Source organism: Lygodium microphyllum, chromosome 17, assembly GCF_053477565.2.
Source record: "Lygodium microphyllum isolate KBCC chromosome 17, Lygodium_microphyllum_v1.1.10, whole genome shotgun sequence".
Lineage (NCBI taxonomy): Eukaryota > Viridiplantae > Streptophyta > Polypodiopsida > Schizaeales > Lygodiaceae > Lygodium > Lygodium microphyllum.
The window spans coordinates 37,950,191-37,974,816 of record NC_141151.1 but is presented as its reverse complement, the minus strand read 5'-3'; the positions used below and the strand labels follow the sequence as shown (position 1 = coordinate 37,974,816).

Genomic DNA, 24,626 nt, shown 5'->3' with positions numbered 1-24,626 from the left:
TCGAGGAGACTATTGCTACTTGGAGTGTTCTACTATGGAAAGAGGGTTTGAATAGAGAAGAGTTGCTGGTCTTACGCATTAGACAGTTAGAAAGAAGGCCTGAAGACATTGAGACAACCATGAAAAAGCTGAAGACTACAAGGATCAAGAACAAGAAGAGGTTTGACAAGTGACATAAACTTCGACCACGAGCTATACAAGAAGGGGATGGAATGGTTTATGACAGTAACTTGGAAAATCAGTATAGTGCCAGTCAAAAGATGACAAAGCTGTGGTTTGGTCCATATGTGGTAAGGTTTGTTTTTGACAATGCTACCTATGCATTAAATGAGATGGATGGGACAGCTCTAAGGATTCCAGTGGTTGGAAAACGTATTAAGCTCTTTTAACGTAGGAAGTCTTCAGCATATGAGTTGAAGGAGTTGGATATTGAGCATGAACATGAGAATATGCAAGAAGAAGAGGTAGAAGATGAAGGCATTGACATGGCAGAGGATATTTCTTCTGACATTGTAGATCCATAAGACTTTGGCACATGCCAGAGGATTTGCAGGTTAAGAGGGGGTGGATGTCGTGCCGCTATGCGGACATAGTGTGAAAAACTTTAGAGTGCATTGTCATTCGGCTTTCTTATTGATCTAGAGAGTCAATGCTATATTAGTCATTAGTGTCAGTGTCTGTACTGTGGATGGTTCAGAAATACTAGATTTTTAGATAATTTTAGCGTATTTTTGATATTTTGAATATTATTTTTCATAAATATCCAAAAACTGTAGACAACTTCTAGAATAGGATGACGTGTAAAAAAAGCAAGTGACTTTCAGCCATTTTTGGGGGATTTTATGCTAAAAGAAGGATTTGTGAAATTATGCGATGTGCGATTGTAGTTTACAGGCAGTAAATAACACTCCGAACTGGGAAAAGGAGTGATCTGAAAGAATTTTGTCCAGGTGTCTTGGTTATTTTACCCCCCTTTTGGAGCCAACGGAAGCATTTGATTGGTAGTGTGGGCAATAGAGAAGAAGCTACTATTTGATACACGTTTTTGGTCTACAAGGAATTTATATTCTCAAGATGTAAAAATAAATTAACAGGCTTTATCTCTATGGGTATTCTTCTACATCTTCTATTTCTTTGAACCCCTTCTCTTTTATCAATTGCTCTCCTTGAATCTCCCTTCACCCTACTATCTCTTATCCTTGTGGTAGTCTTTCAACCCCAAATGGTCCGACACTGTATGCATGCAGTGATTGATGCTCGTGCAAAAATGATCACTATTCAGCATAAGGGTAAGACACTCACACTTGATGTAAAGTTGAAAGGTGAATCTGTCCCTATTGTATCTGTAATGGCAATTTCTAAAGTAATTAAAAATCTTCCAGCGTACTTGGTTTTTACTAGGGATAAAGATGATAGTGAAAATGTTTGAAGATGTCTAAGTTAGAGAAGGATCACATGTCATTTTTAAAAATGTATTTTGACCACTTCTCTTAGTTACTTTTAGGGTAGCTATTGCCTAAAAGTCAAAAGATCTTATCCCTAGAAGTAGCCCACCTAATAAGCCACCCTACAGAGTCAGTACAGCCCAACAAGAGGAGATTATGAGTTAGATGAATGAGCTCTTAGAAAAAGGGTTGATTCAATCCAGTTCATCTTCTTTTTGTTCTCCAATACTTTTGGTGCAGAAAAAGGATGGTTCATGGTGTATGTGCATTGTTTATCGTGCTTTAAATAAGATCACGATAAAGAATTGCTTTCCAATTCCTCGGATTGATGATGTTATGGATAGATTGCAAGGGGCAGTCATATTCAGCCGTATAGATTTGAAAAGTAGGTATTATCAAATACACATTAGGCTAGAGGGTGTGCCTAAGACAACTTTCAGAACATCTCAAGGATGAGTAACACTTTTCACGCAAAATGGCTCAAGGTCCATTTTATATGCTTCCTTAACCTCCTCACCCTTTGGGCACTACCCAAATATGCGATTGTCCCATTGCTTTTGACTGTATGCCTGACCTTGCTTATGCTACACTAACCCTACAGCATGGCCATACAATAGAAGGTAAAGTGTTAGAAAGGTCGCGGAAAAATGCCAGCATAGGAATTGGACTTCTTTGTAGAAAGAGCTGCCAGATGTTCAAAATCCTATCATTGTTGATGCATGAAACAAGGCACATTTGATCAGGAGCCTAGTAGCTCTGAGTCAACAGATAAGTCAGCACTGAGCCTAGCTGCTCTAAGTCAACAGATAAGTCAGCACTGAGCTTTCGGATGGTTGCATAAGCATCATCATTGAAATATCTGAAAAGCCATGTATTAATTAGAAGCTCTTATGGTTGGAAGCTAACATAATGGAATCATCTTTCTTGGAAAGATGGCAGCACAAATATTCCAAAATCAGTTTGGAAAGCTGAAGATAGATTTTATTTATCTTAAAAATAGAGTAATACAGATAATAATAAAAGGGGAGTTTCTAAATATGAACTGATCACTCTATAACGGCTACTTTATAGGGTCCCAAAGAAAGGAAGATAGAGAGGAAAATCTACGGGACCAATTGTGATCAATCAGAACGAATTGACATTGTTGGACAGATATTACATTAGTTGAGCAGGAGTTAAAAATCAATAAAATTGGTATAGCCGGTAATTTATGACAGTAAAAGCTCTAGAAAGAATGCTATAAGCCATGATGCAATGAGAATTTCGAGGACAAAAGGAGGCAAAAGAGTATACAAGCCAAGCAACGGTGCCTATGTTTTGTTTACTCTTTTCACTGAGAATTGCATGTTTTGAATATTTAGCACGTGCGCAAAAAAAAAAAAAAAGAACAGAAATAGTGTTTCTAGATCTATTCATCAAGGTGAGATACTACAGGTCAGCTGAAGGTTCATCAAGAGATCATTTTGTGCATGACGGTAGCCCATACTTGCAGTGACCAGTCCTTAGGATTGTAAGAATCAGAATATTTAGTTGTTTTTCATTTTTCATTTCATTGTTCTTCTTGAGTGGTGACAACTAGGTCAGATGTGCTCATTTCTTTGCCCCATAGGTCACTCTGGCTTTGTGGAGACAAATGCATCTTTCTTTCTTCTTTGTGTGTGTGTGTGTGTGTGAAGGTGATTCTCAATTCGAAATGGAGGTAGAATACTGTAGGATTAATCTACTAACTCTCTCCCCACTAATGCAAGGTATCGGTTAGGCATTAGGCCACTCACCAAGAAGAGGGTATTAGTTGTCTTATAAACACTAAGGCCTTGACAGGTCAAAAACATGCGGTTTCAAGAGGAAAACTGAGTCTTTTCAGAATAATTTCTGTTTATGTTTCTTTCATGTTTTTCTGGGTATATCTACATCTAAGCACCTCACCAAGAAATATTCATGGCCATAAACAGGATTTCAAGTCAGAGGTCATTGGAGGAGTGGTCTTCACATATTACCAGCTAGCATATCAGGGACATAGGCTTATGCAGTATTGAAATGTCTATTTAGACTTAACATGTGAAATGTAACTTCTCTGTTTTAAGCACATGTTCTTAAAAGAGAGAGCTTGCACATACCATTGTCTTTTTAGCCTTGGCCTTTTGGAAATTTTAGTTTTTTTTTTTGGCAAATAAAGTGTGGCTAAATATATTACTTCAGAAAGACCTTGAATACAAAGAAGTGCTCCTGCTCAACAGACTATCTGGAGCTGAAATTTTTAGTTAATAGAAGTCGTTCTTTTCAAATGGGAAAACATCTACCTGAAAAAGTATAAATGGATAGTGGAACTGATGGTGATAAGAGAAGACTATCACTGCATGTTTGTTTTGTGTTCCATTTCCTTTCAAGCTAAGACTCTCTCAGAAGATTATTAGATTCCTAGTATGCATGCACTGTTAAGATCCCCCATGCTCTACAGGATTTTCTCACATGCCAATCAGACATCAATTCCCGTTTAGTGGTAGTTTCCAAAGGTCCCCATCAGACATGTACAGGTTTTGTATTTGGAAAGGACAGTGTGACTTATAATCTACTAATGGCTTCCCTTGGCTGTTACAGAGCTTTAGGACAAGCTTCGCTAAGCTTTGCAACTTTTGGCAAGGCAAAGGGTGCAGCTATGAAGATATTTAAAGTGATTGGAAAAAGCACTCTTGTAGAACAACATTCTGAAAATAAAAACGAAATTACAAGTCTGCATGGTGAGGTTGAATTTAAAGGAGTGAATTTCTCATATCCTTCAAGGCCTCATATCATGATCTTGCAAAACTTCTCCTTGACAATTTCACGAGGAAAAAGTGTTGCCATAGTTGGAAGTAGTGGTTCAGGCAAAAGTACAATCGTTGCACTTCTAGAACGTTTTTATGAGCCCAGTGCAGGTAGGGCTCCTACTCCTTAATTGACTCTGAGTTTTTATATTTACAAATACTCTTTACCTGAAATGAAACTTTCAGATTGTGATAACATGCTCGCTCTGCAGTGATATACAAAGGTTTTTCTTTGTCTTATAAGTGAGATGACACTTCTCTTGAGATTTAGTCTTCTTAATCCTTTTGACTTTCAGGCTGTATTTATTTGGATGGACATGACATCAGAACTCTGCAATTAAAGTGGCTACGGATGCAGTTGGGGCTGGTCAGTCAAGAGCCATCACTGTTTGCCACTAGCATAAAAGAGAACATACTTGTCGGAAAAGAAAATGCTACAATGGAAGAAATAGAGAATGCTGCAAAGTTTTCTCATGCACATGCATTCATTCAAAAACTTCCAAGTGGTTATGATACCCAGGTCCGCCATCTAGCCTGTGATGAGAATTAGTAGTTTCTCTTCATTTTTACATTTCATTAGGAATCTTGATGCGTCTTGACAAACAATGTTTCTAAATAGCTTCTTGTTGTACTGGGTCAGGTTGGCGAAAGAGGTGTACAGCTGTCAGGTGGTCAAAAACAACGCATTGCAATTGCAAGAGCAGTAATAAAGAACCCTTCTATTCTACTACTTGATGAAGCCACAAGTGCTTTGGACTCTTCCTCGGAGAAGTTGGTACAAGATACTCTTGACCAGTTTATGACAGCCAGGACTTCAATTGTGATTGCACATCGCCTCTCCACTATCGAACATGTTGATATGATTGCGGTGGTTGAGAAGGGTAAACTAGTAGAAATTGGAAGTCATGATGAACTCATGCAGAAAGCAGAAGCTGGAGCATACTGCAAACTTGTGAAGCTTCAACAGACAAGTTCCAGCTTGACCGAAGGGGAAAATTATGCCCAAATAAGTTCCAGCAACTCAACACCCCATTGCATGCCTAGGTCAACTTCCAGGTAGGCTTCATAATTTGTAAGTAGAAGTCTATAGAAGCCACTTTTAACTGTTGTTAGGGCAATGGATCAAATGTCTCTAAGTTGGGCCCTTATACCGACATGACCAAACATCTAACACACCTCTGCTCTCCCCCTTTACTCTGTATGTAATCAGCCTCCCTCCTTGCCACACCCTACCGCACCACAGCTTGCAAGTGACTTCAACAAGGGTGTGGTCAGGTATGCCATGTTGAGAAACCACTTCTTCAGTTATGCACTTCAGTTAGGGTTTCTCACTGACAGCCCCAAAAAGGGCTGGTGCCCTCGTTTTGGGCATTTTTCATTGGCTTCCCACACAGTGGTGCGTCACCTTAGACAGCTGAGGCCTATATATAGGGCACCTCTCCCCTTATTTACATACCCTTTTAGTCATTCTCCACCACTCTTCTTCTGTCATTCCGATACCCTTCCCTCTCCTCACCACTGCTGCTCATATCCATATTGGAGGACATCGCAGTTTGTGGTTACCATCCACCATCTGCACTTGGCGTTCTACTGTGGCATTCTACTGTCACATTCTATTGGCACATTCTATTGCTGCATTCTACTGTTGCGTTTTGCAGCCTAGTCCTCATCCTGGTGATCATCTTCTTTATCTTCAATGACATCAGAAGAGTGCACTTCGCTCCCTTGATAATTGTCCTTCACCTTCTAGTGATTACTTTGATAGCCCATTGCCTGAAGGATTGTGTTTCGCTCCCTTTACAGTGCAAAATTCCTTCAGGTGTGCTGCCTATTAATTTAGACAGGACAGTATGGTCATCTTTAGAGCTTTGGCTCCAGTGTATCAACTTTTCTTCACATAGCATGATGCAATGCTTCATCATCTTATTTTTCTTTGTTTTGTGAGTTTGTCTTCTCTCTCAGTGTTTGCCGTACATAGTGTTTCTCCCCGCAAACCCTACTGTCTCTTTGGTTTGTCACTTATTTTGACATGATATCATAGTATATCTGTTATTTTGACATGATATTAGAGTGCAGGAGTCTAGAGAGCTATGAATCTTGTTCATCGAAGAAGGCAAAGACAGGTTGCAGGTTTGGCATTATCTATTGAGTTCCCCCCTATTTTTGCCTCATCACCGGGAGATGCCTTTCCCTTTTTCTCTCTTCTACCCTCCCTTTTACAGGTTCACACTTCGGTGTTATGACTTCTCCATAGGCAAATGGACAGACCACTGGGTACTCTTGTGACATCATCGGACCCCCTATCGATGCTTGCTGACATGGACCTTTGCTCCCTGTACCACCGGAGTATATGTGTTTATTTCCAAACACTCGCTATGCCACGTCTCCTTTATGGGCCATAGAGTTTATTCAATATTGACTTTCAGATTTTTATGCTCACGGCAATAAGAAGCATCCAAAGCACAGTAGGTTCTTTCAAGCCAAAGGAGGATCACCTGATACTTCGACCTCCTTGAGGCCATTGCAATGCACTACGGAAGTTTCTTCTACTACTTCTAGGGTTTAATAGTTGCCCCCATGACAACCCGCAGTTCTATAGTCCACTCCACCGAGAGATAGTGATTATTGGACATTGTCTACTTGTTACTCCGCTCCTTCGCGAGACAGTGGTTGTTCGACACCTTCCATTACTTCAGTTCTATAGTCCACTCCATTGAGAGATAGTGACTATTGACCACCCTTGGCTCACCATGAGCCTCTTCTTTTCCCACCCTTGAGTACTCATGTTCGAGAGGCCACCTTTGGGAGTTCTTCAACATCTTTGGCACCTTAGATACCTTCTTCGACACGACTGGTAGCAATTTCTTTGCCATTGGATGATTCGGTGAGTTTTTACATTCCCTATCTCTTGCAAAGGGGAATTCTGAGGGGGATGCTTCTTCTTTACCCTCCACGAGGGCTCCTACTTTTTCTTTGACCTCAAAGGGGATCTGTGCATCTCCACCCTCGAGGGGGGGGGAGGGGGTACCTACTCATCATGAAGTTCTTTTCCCACCATTTACTCTTTAGGGATGGTTGTCTAGGAGCAGTCATTTCTTCTATTGATATCTAGGATCTTCAAGTACCATCTAGATCGGAGCCTTGGAGATTTAGCAGCGACTTGGTGGACGAGACCTTTGAATTCCTTCCAGCATGGAGTTATGGAGCTAGTGGCTTCTCTTTCAAGTTGGTGTTGGTTTCTACAGTTCATCTTGTCTATTGTTCCTTACTACAAATTACCTTGCAAGTGGAAATCTTGGATCTCAAGGATCCTCTATATCTTCTCCTTACCTCTCTTCACTCCTCTTTCTTCATTTTTTTTTGGGCCTGAGAGGAGGTGTTGAGAAACCATTTCTTCAATTATTCACTTTAGTTAGGGTTTCACACTAACAATCCCAAATAGGACTGGCACCCTCGTTTTGGGTATTTTTCATTGGATGCCCACACAGTGGTGTACCACCTTAGATAATTGAGGCCTATCTATAGGCCACCGCTCCCCTCATTTATATACCCCTTTAGTCATTCTCCACCACACTTATTTCGTTATTTTGACACCCTTCTCTCTCCGCAATTCGTGGTTACCATCCACTATCTCCACTTGGTGTTCTACTATCGTGTTCAACTGTAGTATTCTTCTGCTACATTCGATTGCTGCATTCTACTATTGCATTTTGTAGCCTCGTCCTCATCTTGGTATCTGAGGGTTGCGCTTCGGTGTCCCTCGATAGAGCTGGTGGTCATCTTCATCTTCCACGACATTAGAAGACTACACTTCTCTCCTTGACAATTATTCTTCGCCTTCTAGTGATTACTTTGATAGCCCATTGCCCGGAGGACTATGTTTCGCTCCCTCTATAGTGTGGACTTTGTTCAGGTGTGCTTGCTAATTTAGACGAGACAATGTAGTTATCTTTAGAGCTTCGGCTCCACTGTATCAGGTTTTTTTCACATAGCATGATGCAATGCTTCATCATCTTGTCCTTCTTTGTTTTTTGAGTTTCTCTTCTCTCTTAGTGTTTGCCGTACACATTATGTTTCTCCCCACAAACCCTATTGTCTCTCTTGCTCATCGCTTATTTTGATATGATATTACAACATATTTGTTGTTCTGACATGATATTAGAGCGCGGGAGTTAAGAGAGCTAAAGAACTTGTTCATTGGAGAAGGCAAAGACAAGTTGTGAGTTGGGCGTCATCTATTGATTTTCCCCCTATTTTTGCTACATCACTGGGAAATGCTCTTCTCTTTATCGGAGAAGGCAAAAACAGATTGTGGGTTCGGCATCATCTATTGATTTTCCCCCTATTTCTGCTACATCACTGAGGGATACCCTTCTCTTCTTCTCTCTTCGACCCTCCTTTTTACAGATTGACACTTTGGTGTTACGACTTCTCCATAGGTAGATGGATAGACTACTAGGTGCTCCTCTTGTGGCATCACTCGATCCCCACCGATACTTGCCAACATTGACCTTTGCTCCCTACATCACCAGAGTATATGCGCCTATCCCTAAACACTTGTGCTACCTCTCCCTTTTGGGCCACAAAGTTTGTTGAGAAATAACAAATGATGTATGCTTCAGAAAGAGATGTCCTGAATCCCATATACATAGTGAGGAGAATGGAACAACTCAACTTCTATAAAGCATTGTACTTGACTATGGAATGAATACAATATCATGATGCTTTGTACTTTCACTTAAGTGTCTTGTCATTGTCAGTTCATTACACAAGATTGCCTTTATGAGTCCATGCTAATCTATCTTGGAACCTAATTCACTTGTGCAATAGTTGGTCTATCTTTGCCTATGTCAACATGAGTCTTCTCTTTGTCTTTCATCCTCCATAGCTCGTGCCATGCTCTAGATCCGTGTTTTTTAACATGGTATCAGAGCTCAACTAAGCTGGTCATCTTTGTTCAGTTCACAGCCGGCCCGTGACTCCAGTTCCAGCTTCACCTTCAGCTTGACTTTGTGGCTGCCATAGCCAACATGCACCCACCTTTGGTTGAGCTCTTGGATCTCCTCAACCAAAGCCTATCTCAACCTGCTCTCTTCAAGAAAGTTGTTCCCCAGCTTCAGGTGCTTCTCCTTGTCACGTCAAATGTCAACATTGTGTGCCCCAGCACCCGGCATTGTAGAGATTGCAGCTTGCTGCCAGAAACACGATAGTCGACTGTCATACGGTTGAATCTCCCCGTGCGCGTTGCTGGATGCCCTGCAACCATAGGGTTTTGGAAGCTTGGGTTATAAGCTTCCTCCTCATCAAACGGTTCGTCATATAAGTGTATCTACGAGCTGCCCCAAGTGGAAAACCAATCGCTTGTCTAATTAACCTTAATTCCACCATAGCTACTTCAACTACAAGCTCATTCTCATCTCACTCCCTCACTATCTGCAGTACACTAATGCTATTGCCACTCTAATTGCACTGAATTTGAAAGTTTCAACAAGAGTTAGGATACTTTGAAGATTCTTTTTAAGTCTTGAAGACCTCAAGCAGTAGCATCAACACCAAGGCTTCTTTCTTTACCTTATTCTTCCTCCATTTGGCAAGGCAAATACTCACTCTGATTTGAGTGTTTACTTAGTGATTTTACCGGCAAGGAGGAGACTCAAGTTGAAGGAAAAGACAAGCATCAAATAATCACCATCAAGAAGGAAGAAGAGTCAAGCTTAAAGACCAAACATAGTATCTCTTGATACTACAGAGTGTGCATTCACATTACCTTGCACTTGTGTCTCTTGACACATCGAAATACAACTCCTTTGCTGAATAATTGAAGCTTATCAACATGGTAGAACTTGAGCAAATAGCAAAGTTTAATGGAGAAGGTTTTCGTGCCTGGAAGGAAAATACCATGTACCACCTCATGAGGAAAGACCTCTAGGATCTCTTTGAAAATGATGAAGGTGATGCAGATGATAGGGAAGAAGATTCAGAAAGCGAGATCCTTGCAGTAACTTCATCAAAAACCAAAGAATGGAAGAAGATGAATAACAAGGCACTAGGCACCATTACCTGGGGACTAAGTGATTATGTGCTACATCATATCTCTGGCATTAGAGATGCTAGAACTGCTTGGGAGGAACTTGACAGGATGTTTGGTACCCAAGCAAAGAATTCAAAGGTAAAATTACTCATGCATTTTTAGAAACTAGATATAAAAGACAGTGCTTCCATGACCATACGCATTAACAAGTTCAAGAGCCTAAAAACCCAGCTTGCAACTCCTAAGAAGAATATTGATGAAGATGAGCAATAGCCGTATTGCTTGCAAGTGTAAATAAGGATCTATATGAGAATCTTGTGTCCACCTTAAGTAATGTTCCAAGTCTCTCACTTAAAGATATTGAGCACTCTCTTCTTGATGAAGAGAATAAACAAAAGAACAATAATGCAAAAGATGATATTTCATCTAGGAAAAATCTCTCATACACCAAAGGACCTGCTGGACCCAAAGGAAGAGGTGGAGGATTCAACACCGACAACAAAAGTTGGATGACATGTCATTATTGTGGTAAGATTGGTCATATAACCAGTGAATGTTTTCACGATAAAAGAGCACAACAGATGTAGAATGATCACCACCAGAATCAATTCATGAATGAAGAAGAAGAAGAAGATGCTTTCGCTATCATTAATAACTCTGATAGATTGTTCTAAGGAATTTGTTCCCATAGTGGATCTCTATGTTTTCCTTAGTGGATTTGCTTTGTAAAAACCCTTACCAAAGATGTAAAGTCTCAAGCTTTAAACTTGACTAGGCTGCCTATGAGCTAGTTTCCCGGGCCATGTTATCATGGAGGGGGGGCAAAAGCCAACAAGTGTAGGGACCCCTCATTTGAGGGGGGGTGTTGAGAAATAATAAATGATGTATGCTCTATGAAGAGATATCATGAATCCCATATGCACAATGAGGAGAATGGAACAACTTAACTTCCATAAAGCATTGTACTTGACTATGGAATGAATACAATATCATGATGCTTTGTACTTTCACTTAGTGTCTTGTCAGTGTCAGTTCATTACACAAGATTGTCTTTATGAGTCCAGGCTAATCTATCTTGGAACCTAATTCACTTGTGCAATAGTTGGTCTATCTTTACCTATGTCAACATGAGTCTTCTCTTCGTCTTTCATCCTCCATCGCTCCTGCTATGCTCTAGATCCATGTTTTTTAACAAAGTTTATTCTACACTGGCTTTTAGATTTTTATGCTCAAGGCAGTAAGACACATCCAATGCGTAGTAAGTCCTTTCAAGCCAAAGGATGATCACTTGATACCTCAACCTCCTTGAGGCCATTGCAATGCACTACGGAGGTTTCTTCTACTGCTTCTAGGGTTCAGTGGTTGCCCCCACAACAACTCGCAGTTCTATAGTCCACTCCACTGAGAGAGAGTGATTGTTGGACATCATCTGCTTGTTAGTCCGCTTCTTTCCGAGACAGTGGTTGTTCAATATCTTCCATTACTTTGGCTCTATAGTTCGCTCCACTGAAAGATAGCGGCCGTTGACCACCCTTGGCTCACCATGAGTCTCTTCTTTTCCCACCCTCGACGACTAGAGATGTGGCATTTAATGGTACTTAACACCGATCTGATAGTAAAAAATGACAGAGGGACACTCGAAAGATAAAATGGCCTAGCCAATTTAATTATTGGTTGGTCAGACTATTTTTCTGGGCACCGAAATAAATTTTACATTAATTTTCAATAATAGACTGAAAATTAATATAATAATGTGGATAATGCTGGAAACTCATTTGAAAAGGTTGCCACTTGTTAAATTTTCTGTTGGAGGTTGGAAAAAATGTGGGGAAGACTAGGAGAGCAAAAAGGAAGGTTTAGAGAGGGAGAGGATCATTCATTCTTATTGGAAACATATCGTGAGGCAGCCATTGTGAGCTGAGTTTCAGCCATTACGAGTGGGTGTTTGTAGAGTAATCGACAGTTGCACGAGATCCTAGGTAGCTGGGCAATAGCCCTAGGCTGAAGGTGTCATCAGATTTTGGGTTTGCAGATACATGCGACAGCATTTATTGTTGCTGGGTTAGTGCACCAGCTATTTGAACGATTTTCAATCTTTTTTCACAACAAAACTTTGAATTTTCTTTCTCCTCAACATTCTCTCTCATTTCCCAAGCATTTCACAGCCTTGCTTCAAAGATCTCAGCATTTGGACCCTTGGAGGCTAAGAAATTTTAGTTCTCTCTGTAGTAAATCCTAATTTATAGAAGAAATTAGGGTTTAGTAGCTGCCTCGAGAAGCATGCCAGTCATCGAAGATTCCAAGACGTGAATTATTCAGGGTTGAAGGTCATTTTTAGCTGAAATTGTGTGGAGGACCAACTAGCCATTAAATTTAGGACATTTCTACTCCTCTCAAAGTGGTGAAGGCTAATTGATTGCCCAAATTAAGGGGCAAATCAGATTGAAGACTTGCGGGTCACTTTGGACAACAAGGGGATATTGGATTGCGAAGGTGATTGGGAGAATCCCATTGTAAATAAACTTTAGCCTCAATAAAGCTAAAGAAGTACCAAAAAGGGTGTCAATTTTAGGGCCAATTGGGTGCCCATTGTCCAATAATTAGTAGATAAATTTGCATTTTAAGTTTTGCAACAAATGCTCGGTATTGTAATTAAGTTGTAATCAAGAAATTACCACTAAAGGAAGGCTCATTTTAAACAATGTCATGGGGACGTGAAATTTTGAGATGCTTTAATCTTGTCGATAACATTTGATTAAGTTATTAATCAAATGTGTAAGGTTGTTTAGCACAAGTAATGCACATGGTAGTTATTTCATGGTAATAGGCCAAGGATCCTAAGGATGCAATGGGTGCCAAAAGCAAAAGTTGTAATAAGTTATGCTTGACAAGTACTAGGCCATACCCGGTGTCAGATTTTGGCCTAGACCAATTTATTGGTTACTAATGTCAGTGGGGTGACATTAGATATTAAGCATTAATTAATTAATTAATGCTAATCTAAGGGCTAATAATTGCTTAGGGATACTTGAAAGATGAATTGGCCTAGCCAATTTAATTATTAGTTGGTGAAATTAAATTTTTGAGCACTAGAATAGTTATTAAATTAATTTTGAGAATCAATATTTTGAAAATTAATTTAATAAGTTGGATAATGTTGGAAAATGAAATTAGAAGGTTGCCATTTGGCAAAACTTGCCCATACAAGTGGGAAAAACGTTTTTAGGGATTGGTGGAAGTTTATTCTAGCCATTCTGACATAGGAGGTTGTTAGAGAGCAAAAAGAGGTTGCTAATGTGATTTGTAGCCACTAGAGATCTGTTCTATAGCATGTGATAGTAATTTGGAGCTCTCTTGGAGCAGGTGATAGCATCCCAAGATGTTGTTGGTGTAGATAATAGCATATAGGAGGGAGCAACGGTCTTTTTGGTGGTTTCAAGTTGTAAATGATAGCTTCCATGGCTATTTGAGTAGGTCCCAAATTAGGATTTTGACAACTGCCTTGGGATGCGTGCTTAGAATTGAGGGCCCAAGACTTGAATTTCAATAGCTGAGATTGAGGAATTTCAAGGAGATTCAAGAGGCCAACTAGCCAATATCAGATCTGGGATTGAATTTGTCTTCCAAGGAGCAGGGTGAAGGCCAATCCCCAAGCAAACCAAGGGGCAAATTGGTTTGGAGACTTGCTTGTCAGTTTTGACAGCAAGAGGCACTTGGATTAGCGGAGAAAATGAGAGAATCTTAGTTGTACTCCTTCCATTTGCAATATATATTAAAGAAATACTGCAAAGGGATGCTAGTTTTAGGGCCAATAGGGTGTCCAGTGTCAAGATTAAAGTGGTAAAGTGTGCATTTTCAGTTTTGTGAATTTGTTCATTGTTGTAATTAGTGCTTAATCAGTTTTTTTACCACCCTATCGGAGGAGGAAGGTTGGTTTCATGGTTCCATTGCTTGGATTCCATCAATTCTCTTAAATTGGTGGGTCAAAGGTACTTGATTGAAGGTTAGAAGCTTTGCTATAGTGCTGAAATTATATTCAGTGGAGCATTACATTAAGAATGTCTTTAGATAGTGAGATGGGATCAAGTAGGAATGATGCCTCTCGATCTGAAAATTCACAAAGTGTTAGGGAAAATACAATGCTTGATCTTGGATAAGGCACACAACATGGACAACAAGTTGATAATGTTGGTTTAAACCAAATTGTGGGTCCTTCTAGGCCTTTAGAAGCTGATGATCAACAAGAGGAAGAGGAATTTGATGACTAGTTTAAAGATCAGCTAAGGACAATGGTTGAAATGTTTATGCAATTCGCAAATGATCCTCAATTTATGTGCTTTTTGAACCCTTAAAGGAGGACAACAAAGGCAAGAAGGAGAAATTGTCTTTAACAATAAGATGCATCGAAGGGAGAGCCAATACAGTAGCATGATGTTTTAAATGTGGATAGTGAGCATAAGTAAATGATACCAATGGGACAATTGATGCATATGCAAGGCCAACTTGGAAGTTCCAATCCAATGCTTTTGCAATGATGGGGGAGCTAGGGTACTTTGGTGGTGGCACTAGTGTCCATGCTATGGTGAATCAGGGACCACATATAGGGAGGTATTACACAACTCCTTATGGTATACAGCAATCAATGCATGGTGTGCAAGGCCCAATGCATCCGGGTACAGCTGGTAATATACATAACCCCTTGTATAGTAATATTAGCATGATTGTGAGGCACAAAGTGGCAAGTTTGGCAATGCATATATACAATTCACTATGTTTGGGACTTATATTCTTAGTACTAGCCATGCAGATGCTTTGTATAGTGTTGGTCATGAGAAAAAATGGAGCTATTAATGCAATGTATGGAAAAATGTATCTTGGTATAGTTGGTAGTATACAAATTCCCATGCATAGTCACATTGCAATGGTCCAAAGTATACAAGGCTATTAGAGAGCAAGTAGAGACTATTGATGTGATTTGTAGCCACCAAAGATAAGTCCCATAGCATGTGACAATTTGGAGCTGTCTTAGAGCAAGTGACAGCAGCCCAAGATGCTGTTGGCGTAGATGACAGCAAATAGGAGGGGGTAGTGGTCTTTCTGGTGGTCTTAAGCTATAGATGTTAGCTTCCATGGCTATTTGAGCAGGGCAGCAATAGCTTTTCAGTGTTTCTCGCGATGAAACTTTGAAATATCTCTCTCTACAATATTCTCTCTCATTTCCTTGCCATCTCTCAAGTTATCTTAGAATTTTCCAATAGTTTTGAGCCATTAGAGAAAGAGATTTCAGTCTATCTTTATTGTAAACCCTAATTTACAATAGAAATTAGAGTTTTGGTAGCTGCCTCGGGATGCATGCTGAGAATTGAGGGTCTAGGACTTGAGTTCCAATAGCTAAAATTGAGGAATTTCAAGGAGATTCAAGAGGATAGCCACCCAATATTGGATTTGGGGTTGAATTTGTCTTTCAAGGAGTAGGATGAAGGCCAATCCTAGTGCAGGAGATTAGAGGATCTCAATTGTACTCCTTCCATTTGCAATATAAGATAAAGAGATATCTCAAGGGGCATTAGTTTTGGGGCCAACAAAGTGTCCAATGTCCAAGATTAAAGTGTGAAGTGTGCATTTTCAGTTTTGTGAATTTGTTAATTGCTATAATTAGTGCTTAATCAGGCTGTTTACCACCCTATCTGAGGAGGAAGGCTGGTTTCAAACAATGTCCAAGCAAAGGAGAAAACAAGGTCTTTGACAACTAATTCAAGAACACTAGGCACAATGTATGCCATTGGTGATATTGTGCATCCATACTCTAGAGATACACTAACCATCAATGGCTTGGGATTAGTCTCTATCAAAACTCACTAAGGTATTGAATGCCGTGATGGTATAAAGTGGAGACTATTGCACCTTATTTCAGCAAGCTTGAATTTCAGCTTGAAGGCTACAATGACCAATATACTTTCTGCATTGCTGATGTTGATGTTTGCAATGTAATTGTTGTTATATCTTGGAATTACAAGATAGACTTAATTGCTATTTGCAAAGAAGATTAAACTAATGCACAGAAGCAAGAAATACACAACTCCAGCAGGAGTCATTGGAGTTCATTGTAAGGAGGCCCTCTTGGTGGGGTTTGGGTGTGCGTGTGTTGACTTTTCAAAAGGGTCAAAATATTTTGCTGAAATTTACAAAAGCAAGCGAAAATAGGGGTCTAGCCAAGCTTCACAAGCTTGAGCTTCCAACCCATTGGATAATACATATTGCCTTCCATATAAGCTTGCTTAAATTCTTATATGGGACAAGAACCCATTATTGAAGTTCCCTCAAAAGTGAAAGAAATAATGAAACCCTTTGAACTAGAACAAATGCTGCATGTGACTATGCTATGCTGAATTTTCTGCTTGTTTTAGCATGTTGTGCCTGGTGTTTGGGGGAGAGGGGAAAGCGGGGGAAAAGGAGGAATGCTTGGCAATGCTCGTGGAGCAACAGAATCCATGTGAAATGTTTAGTTTTGGGAGGGAATGTCTGACTATCCAGGTTATACCACAGTCCTTCAAGTTTCAAATCAGCTTTTCTGCCAGTGGGTAGCAAATTCTAAGTGCCACACTTAAATATTGCCATCTTTTTTAAAGCCAATCGAAATGCCTACTTCTGTATCTCTTCAAAATGTGTTTCTCAGGTTGTTTGTGACTTGTCTTTAACATGTTACAGTGTTCTTTTACAGAAGAAAAGATTCACCCTCGTATATTGCATCACCCTTTGGATTGCACTCTTATGTGGATCAGTCCGAGAATTCTTTCAGCATATCAGTTGATGTACGGAAAACAGATGAAACAGATGCATTAGATGTGGATGCAGGGGCAGGACATAGTGGCTACTTTTGGAGGCTGGTAAAACTGAACATACCAGAATGGCGACAGGCTTTGTTAGGCTCATTTGGGTGTGTGTTGACAGGAGTTGTGAACCCATTTGCTGCTCTGTTGCTTGCATCAGTTGCGACTGTTTACTATTATCCTGATCACAATTATGTCCGTAACCGGATCCGACTGTATGCAACGTGCTTTGTGATCCTTGCAGTAGTTGGTTTGATTGGGTATATCATTCAGGAATACTTTTGGGGTTATGTGTGCGAGAATTTAGCTACACGTGTACGCCAAAGAATGTTTTCAGGTAGGTCCTGAAATTCTGTACAAGTTTGCGACTTTTTGTTGGAGCCTGCCAATCGTATTGTTGCTCCACTCACATATGCTTATTTACACTACATATACCAATTTGTCTCTAGCTATTCTGAGGAATGAAGTCTCATGGTTCGATAGAGATGAGAACAGCAGCAGTCAATTGAGTGCCCGTCTGTCACTAGATGCAGCTGCCATTCGAACTGTAGTTGGAGGAAAGATATCCTTGCTTCTACAAAATTTCACACAGTTTGGTGTGACAGTAATCATCTCCCTCATATTCTCATGGAAGATGGCCCTGGTTACTCTTAGTGTCTTTCCTTTTGTAGTTATAGGAGCTGTCGCAGAGGTAACTCCTTGGAGTACAGCATCATTACTATAGGCTGAAATTTTAAACGATTCTGACAATTGATAATTTATCCCGCTTTTGGCAGCGTTTTTTCCTCAAAGGCTATGCGGGTGATATGGAGCAAGCACACCGTAAAGCAAACACAATAGCAGGAGAAGCAGTTGCAAATATACGAACTGTTGTTGCATTCAATGCTCAAGCGAAGATTCTGTCCTTATTCACACAAGAACTAAGTGGTACTTTGCAGAACAGTTTGAGGCAAGGGGAAATAGCTGGCCTTGCATTAGGCTTTGCAAACTTTTTCCGGTACAGTGCAGATGCATTGGCACTGTGGTATGGGTTGTCCTTGGTGAGGCATGGAGAAGACCCAGGTGCCATAATCAAGGTCTTCTTTGTGCAGCTGGTGGGTGCTGTTGTTATTGGCGGTGCAATTGGTACTGTTCCAGATCTAGTGAGAGGGGGTGAAGCTTTAAAATCAGTGTTTGGTATAATCGACCGTGTGACTGATATTGACCCAGATGAGGACTTACCTCGTTTAAATGAGGTAAAGGGAAAGGTAGAATTAAAGCATGTGGAATTCAGCTATCCAGCCAGGCCAGATGTGCTTATATTCAAGAATTTGAATCTAAGGGTTCCAGCCGGCACCAGTATGGCATTGGTAGGGAGGAGTGGATGCGGTAAGAGCACTGTCGTGGCTTTGATCGAGAGGTTTTATGATCCTGTGAGGGGCAAGGTCATGATTGATGGGGTTGACATAAGGTGCTACAATCTGAAGTCACTGAGGCACCATATTGGACTAGTTCAGCAGGAACCATCTTTGTTTGCAAATACCATATATGAAAACATACTGTATGGGAACAGCCAGGCTTCTGCAATGGACGTGGAGGCAGCAGCTAGAGCTGCTAATGCGCACGAGTTCATCAGTGCATTGCCAGATGGGTACCACACATTTGTTGGGGAGAGGGGGGTGCAACTTTCAGGAGGACAGAAACAGAGAGTGGCCATTGCACGGGCAGTGCTAAAGAACCCAACCATTCTTCTGCTCGATGAGGCGACCAGCGCACTGGATGCAGAATCAGAGAAGGTTGTGCAGGAAGCATTGGAAAAGCTGATGCAGGGCCGTACGGTTGTGGTGATAGCCCATCGCCTGTCGACTGTCTGTAATCTTGACAGGATTGCCGTGATACAGGATGGAGCTGTTGTGGAGCAGGGAACCCACTCATCTCTACTGTCCAATAAGTTGGGTGCTTACTCCCAACTCGTTGCACTGCAGAAAACTCTCCAAACCTCGTCTACCTAGACAGCATCTGATGCATATCATATGGCAATGCACAGAACAGGTGCAAAGCCCCCTTAGATTCCTTACCTTCCCCATAGAGATCCTGTTTATTCAAGAAGCAACCCATTATTCACCAATCCACACAGCATGTCCGTTCGCTACACAATTTAAGAATGCCTAACAAACCATGGAAGGAGCAAACCAGTCACCAATTTACACGGCATCAGTTCAATCCTTCTTATAGGAAATTTGAGAGCACCTAACAATCTACCCTGTTGCAGTCGCACCTAATAATGCATTACATTTAGAACACCTAATGGTAGCCTAATACATTTAATTTCTTGTTGAGAAACCGGGCTGGGTTGTACCCCTCGAAAATAGTGGTTTTCTTAGAAAACTGAAAACTAGTCTGGTTTTTTGGGAAACTAAACCTCTTCAAGAAAGTCCTTCAACAAATGCTCTATATAGAGCAAAAATAATTACAAATTATTTAAACGTTTCATGTTAACATATGTAAGCTACATATTACATATACAATGCATATGATCCTACTTCAATAAAGCTTGTATCTATGCATGCATGCATGCATGGATGCATATTCAAATGATCTCTTTAATATATTTTTAAGGCACGTGTCTCCTTTCTTTCTAAACATATGAATTGCAAAATTATATATATTACATGGCTCAAAATGTTTTCTTTGTAATTTCCGTAGACAATGTGTCCATGTGTATGCATATGTGTACACATGCATATGCATGCAATGTATGCTTGTGCATGTGTGCATGTGCATACGTGCATGTGCACGTGGACAATGATATAAATATTTTTAAATATAATAGAATAACAGATCAATAAAATACATGTAATTAATTCAAAAAAATGTAAAAAGTGAAAGTAAAATACCTCTACTATTGTGTCTTTCAATATGAATATATCCTATTCAAACTTCTTATTTTAAAATTTTTAGCTTTGTAGTACACAAATGAACGCTATAATGGTCTTATTTTGAAGAGCATAAATGAAGGAAAACAAGAGTCAAACATGTGTCTAAAAAGAACGGCTTGATATGCATAACCTTGCTATGGTTAGCCAAATGCAAGCATATGTTTATGAACTTTAGTACCAAACAAGTGAACAACTCAAGAACAACTTTTCTAATTTTGATGTTTTTAGATTGCTTTTCAAACAATCATTCTTTTGTTGCTTATTAGGGCTTAAATAATACTTTTTTGGAATTCAAGAAAGAAAGAAAGAGTATGTTAATGTCTTTAAAAGGCCAATGTGGCCTATGAGACTAGACCAACATATACAATAAAGTGCATCTCTCATTTGAAAAGGTACAAGATAGCCTTATTAAATTGGATATTAGGCAACAATATTCTATGCACAAATGTAAATAATACTACTAAAAAAGAGAAGAAAATAGAAATGATAGAAATGTTCTCTCCCTTAAAGATGAATCTCTCTCAAGTGAAAATGTAGCTTTGTGTGGTTAAGATACCTTGGCTCCTCATAGGTGGACGTAGACCTCTTGCTTGATTGAGTATCATTGCTTTGTCCAAGGACATATCCCTTGAAGATGAAGCTCCTCTACAATGTATCTCTGTTGGCTGTGTCGCAATGGTGGCCAATTCCGTGTTAGACAGTGTGGCAGCAAAAAAGTCAAGGTAATAGTCTATTTGGGTTGACTTGGTTGTGGGCCTCCTATCTTGTAGAAGAGTTGCTTTGCGCCTTTGGAGGTCCAAGATAAATATTTTCAAATACCTTTGGTTCTCAAACTACATCGCTTGTTGCATAGGGCCAAAACCCTCTCAAAACAGATAGTGGTATTTGCCTTGAATATTATAGTATGTTGTACACCAATGGATGTAATTTCCTTCATCTCTAGCTCTCTCACAAAGTTGATGCATATCCATATAACTCAATTGGGAAATGAAATCATTCTTAAAGAGTTGAAGGAAGTGACTCTCGTAGTGTGCTATCATTGTGCTGTGTGATGAAAGGAGTTTAATCCTAGTCCTCATAGTGTCTTGTCTCAATATATCTACTCTAGTCACATCGTTTAGCTCTAACGAATTGGGCTCAAATGTAAGGCAATCTAGACTATAATGATAGGGGGTAATATGTAGTGTGATATCCTCATGCCATGTAAGGAAAGGAGTTTAATCTAAGTCCTCTCATTGTCTAGCCTCAATATAACTGCTCTAAAGGTATGAGTATCTATCTTGAGGGAACTCCCATAATGAATGTATGAAAGCCACTACCTAGGGCAAGGTCTCAACTACCATAAGTGCTATCCAGACTTCTACTCTGATGATCTCTTGTGGGGAGCTCTTCACTCATATCATACATGATATGACTAGTGGTCACTCCATATGCTCCCATCCATCATAAGACTCCCTCTCTAGCTCATCATGATCTATTAGTGGGGCTATCTCCTTGCATGATAGAGCCTTGGGCCCCAAATGGGCACCCTGTAGAGGAGTGTGGGTGTAACTAGTGTATCAAAGATCCATAGTTTGGTACATGCTTCATGGAATTCAATGTGTGCACACTATCTCTCTAATGAATCTAATGTTCCATATGCTTGTACTAGTTAAGCCTCTGATGTCTCGTTACCCAAGTAGCTGATGTGTTAAATGTCATAACCTTCATTTTTCACCATTCACCCTATGCCTAGATTGAACACATCTTGAAACAAAGTTCTTAATATTTTTCCATAGGTCCTTCTAATGAAAAATCTAGTATATTTTATAGTAGGTTTTGAATACAACTAACTGACCAATTGTTGACAAAGAATACATATTTTCCATGATCTTTTTCAAGTGAGAAGTGTGAGGGATGACAATCTTGCCATAAGGACATTAGAACCCATTCTTTAACTAAAAATGGGAGTTTTCTTCCATTAATCATTGCTATAATGTTTTAAATATATAGTTGAATTCATTATCTAAAAGGTAGGCCTCTTGAAGCTCCTCAATCCAATCATTATGAAGTTCTACTACTATGGAAGACATGCCTTGCATGCCCACATTCTTGATAGAGAATCAGTCATTGCATTGTCTTTGCCCCTAGTATGAGCGATGTCAAAATTAGAATTTTGTACTGTAGCCACCCTTCATTACTTAAGAGATAGATTTGATTGGGAAAGGAAGTACTACAAGATGCAATAATCACTTGTTACTCTAAACCGGCTGCCATCAAGATAATGATGCCACTTCTTGATTGCATGAATTATTGCCAACATATCTTGATTATATATATTCATTTTCATCTCCTTTTCACTTAGCTTGTGTCTTTTAAACGCAATAATACCATGCTCTTGGAGTAAAATAACACTTACGTCTCACTCACTTGCATCATATTGGATGTTGAATTCCTTTTAAAAATCAAAGCAAACCAAAATAGGGGTTGAAGTAAATAATTCCTTTAGTTTCTTGAATATTTGATCACCTATGGTATCCCAAAAGAAAGATTCTTTCTTTAGCCTACCAATTAAAGGTTTTGCAATAGTCAAATAGTACCTTATAACCCTCCAATAATAGAATGATGAAAGACCAAGAAAACCACAAAGAGAAGTGGTGATGGTTGGTATTGACAATTTCTTGACACATTGCACCTTCTTAATGTTAGCCTTTATACCCTCTTCACTCACAATATGCCCTCAATACTCCACTTATGTTTGCATGAATGCATACTTGCTTTCCTTCGCAAACAATTTATGCTCTTTCAATATGTCAAGCACTATTCTAATGTGTGTCAACGAGTGCTCCTTCAATGTCTTGCTATAAATTAGAATGCCATTAAGATATACAAGCATGAACTTAAAGAGAAAATAATATAGAATATTATTCATAAAGCTTTAGAACGTGGTCGCGGGGCATTGATTAACCCAAATGGCATGACAAGAGAATGATAAAGGCCTTGATCAATCCTAAATATTGTCTTCACTTCATCGCCTCTCTCATCCCAATTTGATGGTAGCCTAATCTCAAATCTATCTTGGTGAAGTATTTCCCCCCCTTCACCTCATCCAATAAATAATCCATACTTGGAATGGGGTATCTATTATTGATTGGGATCTTGTTAAGTTCACAGTAATCAATGCACATCCTAAGGTGCCATCTTTCTTCTTGACTAACAAGATTGGAGAAGCATATATAGGCTCAATGAATCCCATTTCTAGCAAATCCTTGACTTATTATCTAACTTTTTTTTTTCATATTTAGGAATATTTGAATACATTTGGGTATTGATCTCTTCATTTCCATTGGCCAATTGTATCTTGATAGGTTATTGTAAATCAATGGAAAAACATTGCAACCTATCCATTGCATGTTTATTGATAATGAAGCTATGTGTATTATCATTATTCACCCAAATATAAACAATCTTGCCATAAATGCTTCCTTGAATCCTTAATCTACTCGGGCCTTTTAAATCTATCCAAGCATCTAATGAGATTGAATAAGTTGAAGTGGCAACATCTGATACCTTGGCATACTCATCTCCACCTAGATTAAAGGGTATTTGATCTCCTAGGTCAAAAGGAAATCCCTTTAAAGGATCATAGAAGTAATCTTGGCCATTGGCATTCTCAAAGTCTTCATTTTCAACAGATCCATCACAATTGGGGCCTCATCCTCTTCTCCCAATTCCCTCAATGTGATAAACATACTATTAAGTTTGACTTTCTTGTACACATATTTCACTACATGATTATCCATATATCTCTCCCCACATTTGAAGCATAGGTCCATTTTCTTCTAGTCGCTGAAGGGATCCATGGGAATGAAATTTTGACCACCTTAAGCTAAAGTATTTCTTAGTCTATACTTAGCTTATTCACTCTCTCTTTTGAGGATTAATGCTATCCAAAAATTTCATTGTTGCTTGGATGCATTAAGTGATTGACATCTTGACACTCTAGGGTTCCCATTTGACACGTTATTTGCACCATGAGTACCACCATACTGTCCTTGTTTTATGATAGTCCTTTGATGTCCAAAAGATGGTTGCATTGCGGGCTCTCTTCGATATATTCTAACATATTCCTCCACTTGTTCAATGGCATTGAAGAGGCTTGTGGGAGATTGAGCCGTGATATCAATGGATAAGCTTGGATCCAAACCATACATGTACTTATCTAACTTAGTATTATCGCGTACTTTCCATTTACATATAAGATTGAGAATTTTGTTCATGTACTCATGTACTATGAGTCCCCATTACTCTAGACCATACCATTTTTGAGCAAGCCTTTCCTTTTCCACTAGAGGCACAAATATTTGTGCCATGAGTGCCGTAAAATGTTTCCAAGTTTCAACAAGTCGATTCTCTCTTCATGTAGCACCACCAACTATCATGGAAGAGCAGTTGCCCACTAGATGGCCGATTATAATATCTTCCCATTTATCCTCCATTACTTGAAAATTTTGTTCTTAATGGTGGCTAAAATGAATATTGAGATTTTCTTGTAGGTATTTTTTCCTCTTTTCGCTTGAGAGTTCAAGCCATTAGAATTTCCAAAATGCTCATCACCT

General features: G+C 39.5%; 1 protein-coding gene across 1 annotated transcript in view; it reads left to right on the top strand.

The window, feature by feature from the left end:
* LOC148021790 (ABC transporter B family member 19-like) overlaps positions 1 to 19,706 on the top strand; it is a 65,052-nt gene extending 45,346 nt beyond the window's left edge. The window contains exons 6-11 of the mRNA XM_087697304.1: positions 4,044 to 4,360; positions 4,546 to 4,769; positions 4,890 to 5,305; positions 17,002 to 17,447; positions 17,560 to 17,801; positions 17,887 to 19,706. Coding sequence (XP_087553430.1) covers positions 4,044 to 4,360; positions 4,546 to 4,769; positions 4,890 to 5,305; positions 17,002 to 17,447; positions 17,560 to 17,801; positions 17,887 to 19,101 — 2,860 coding nt within the window. The 3' untranslated portion in view covers positions 19,102 to 19,706. The remainder of the gene's footprint in view (positions 1 to 4,043; positions 4,361 to 4,545; positions 4,770 to 4,889; positions 5,306 to 17,001; positions 17,448 to 17,559; positions 17,802 to 17,886) is intronic.
* The last annotated feature ends 4,920 nt before the right edge of the window (positions 19,707 to 24,626 follow it).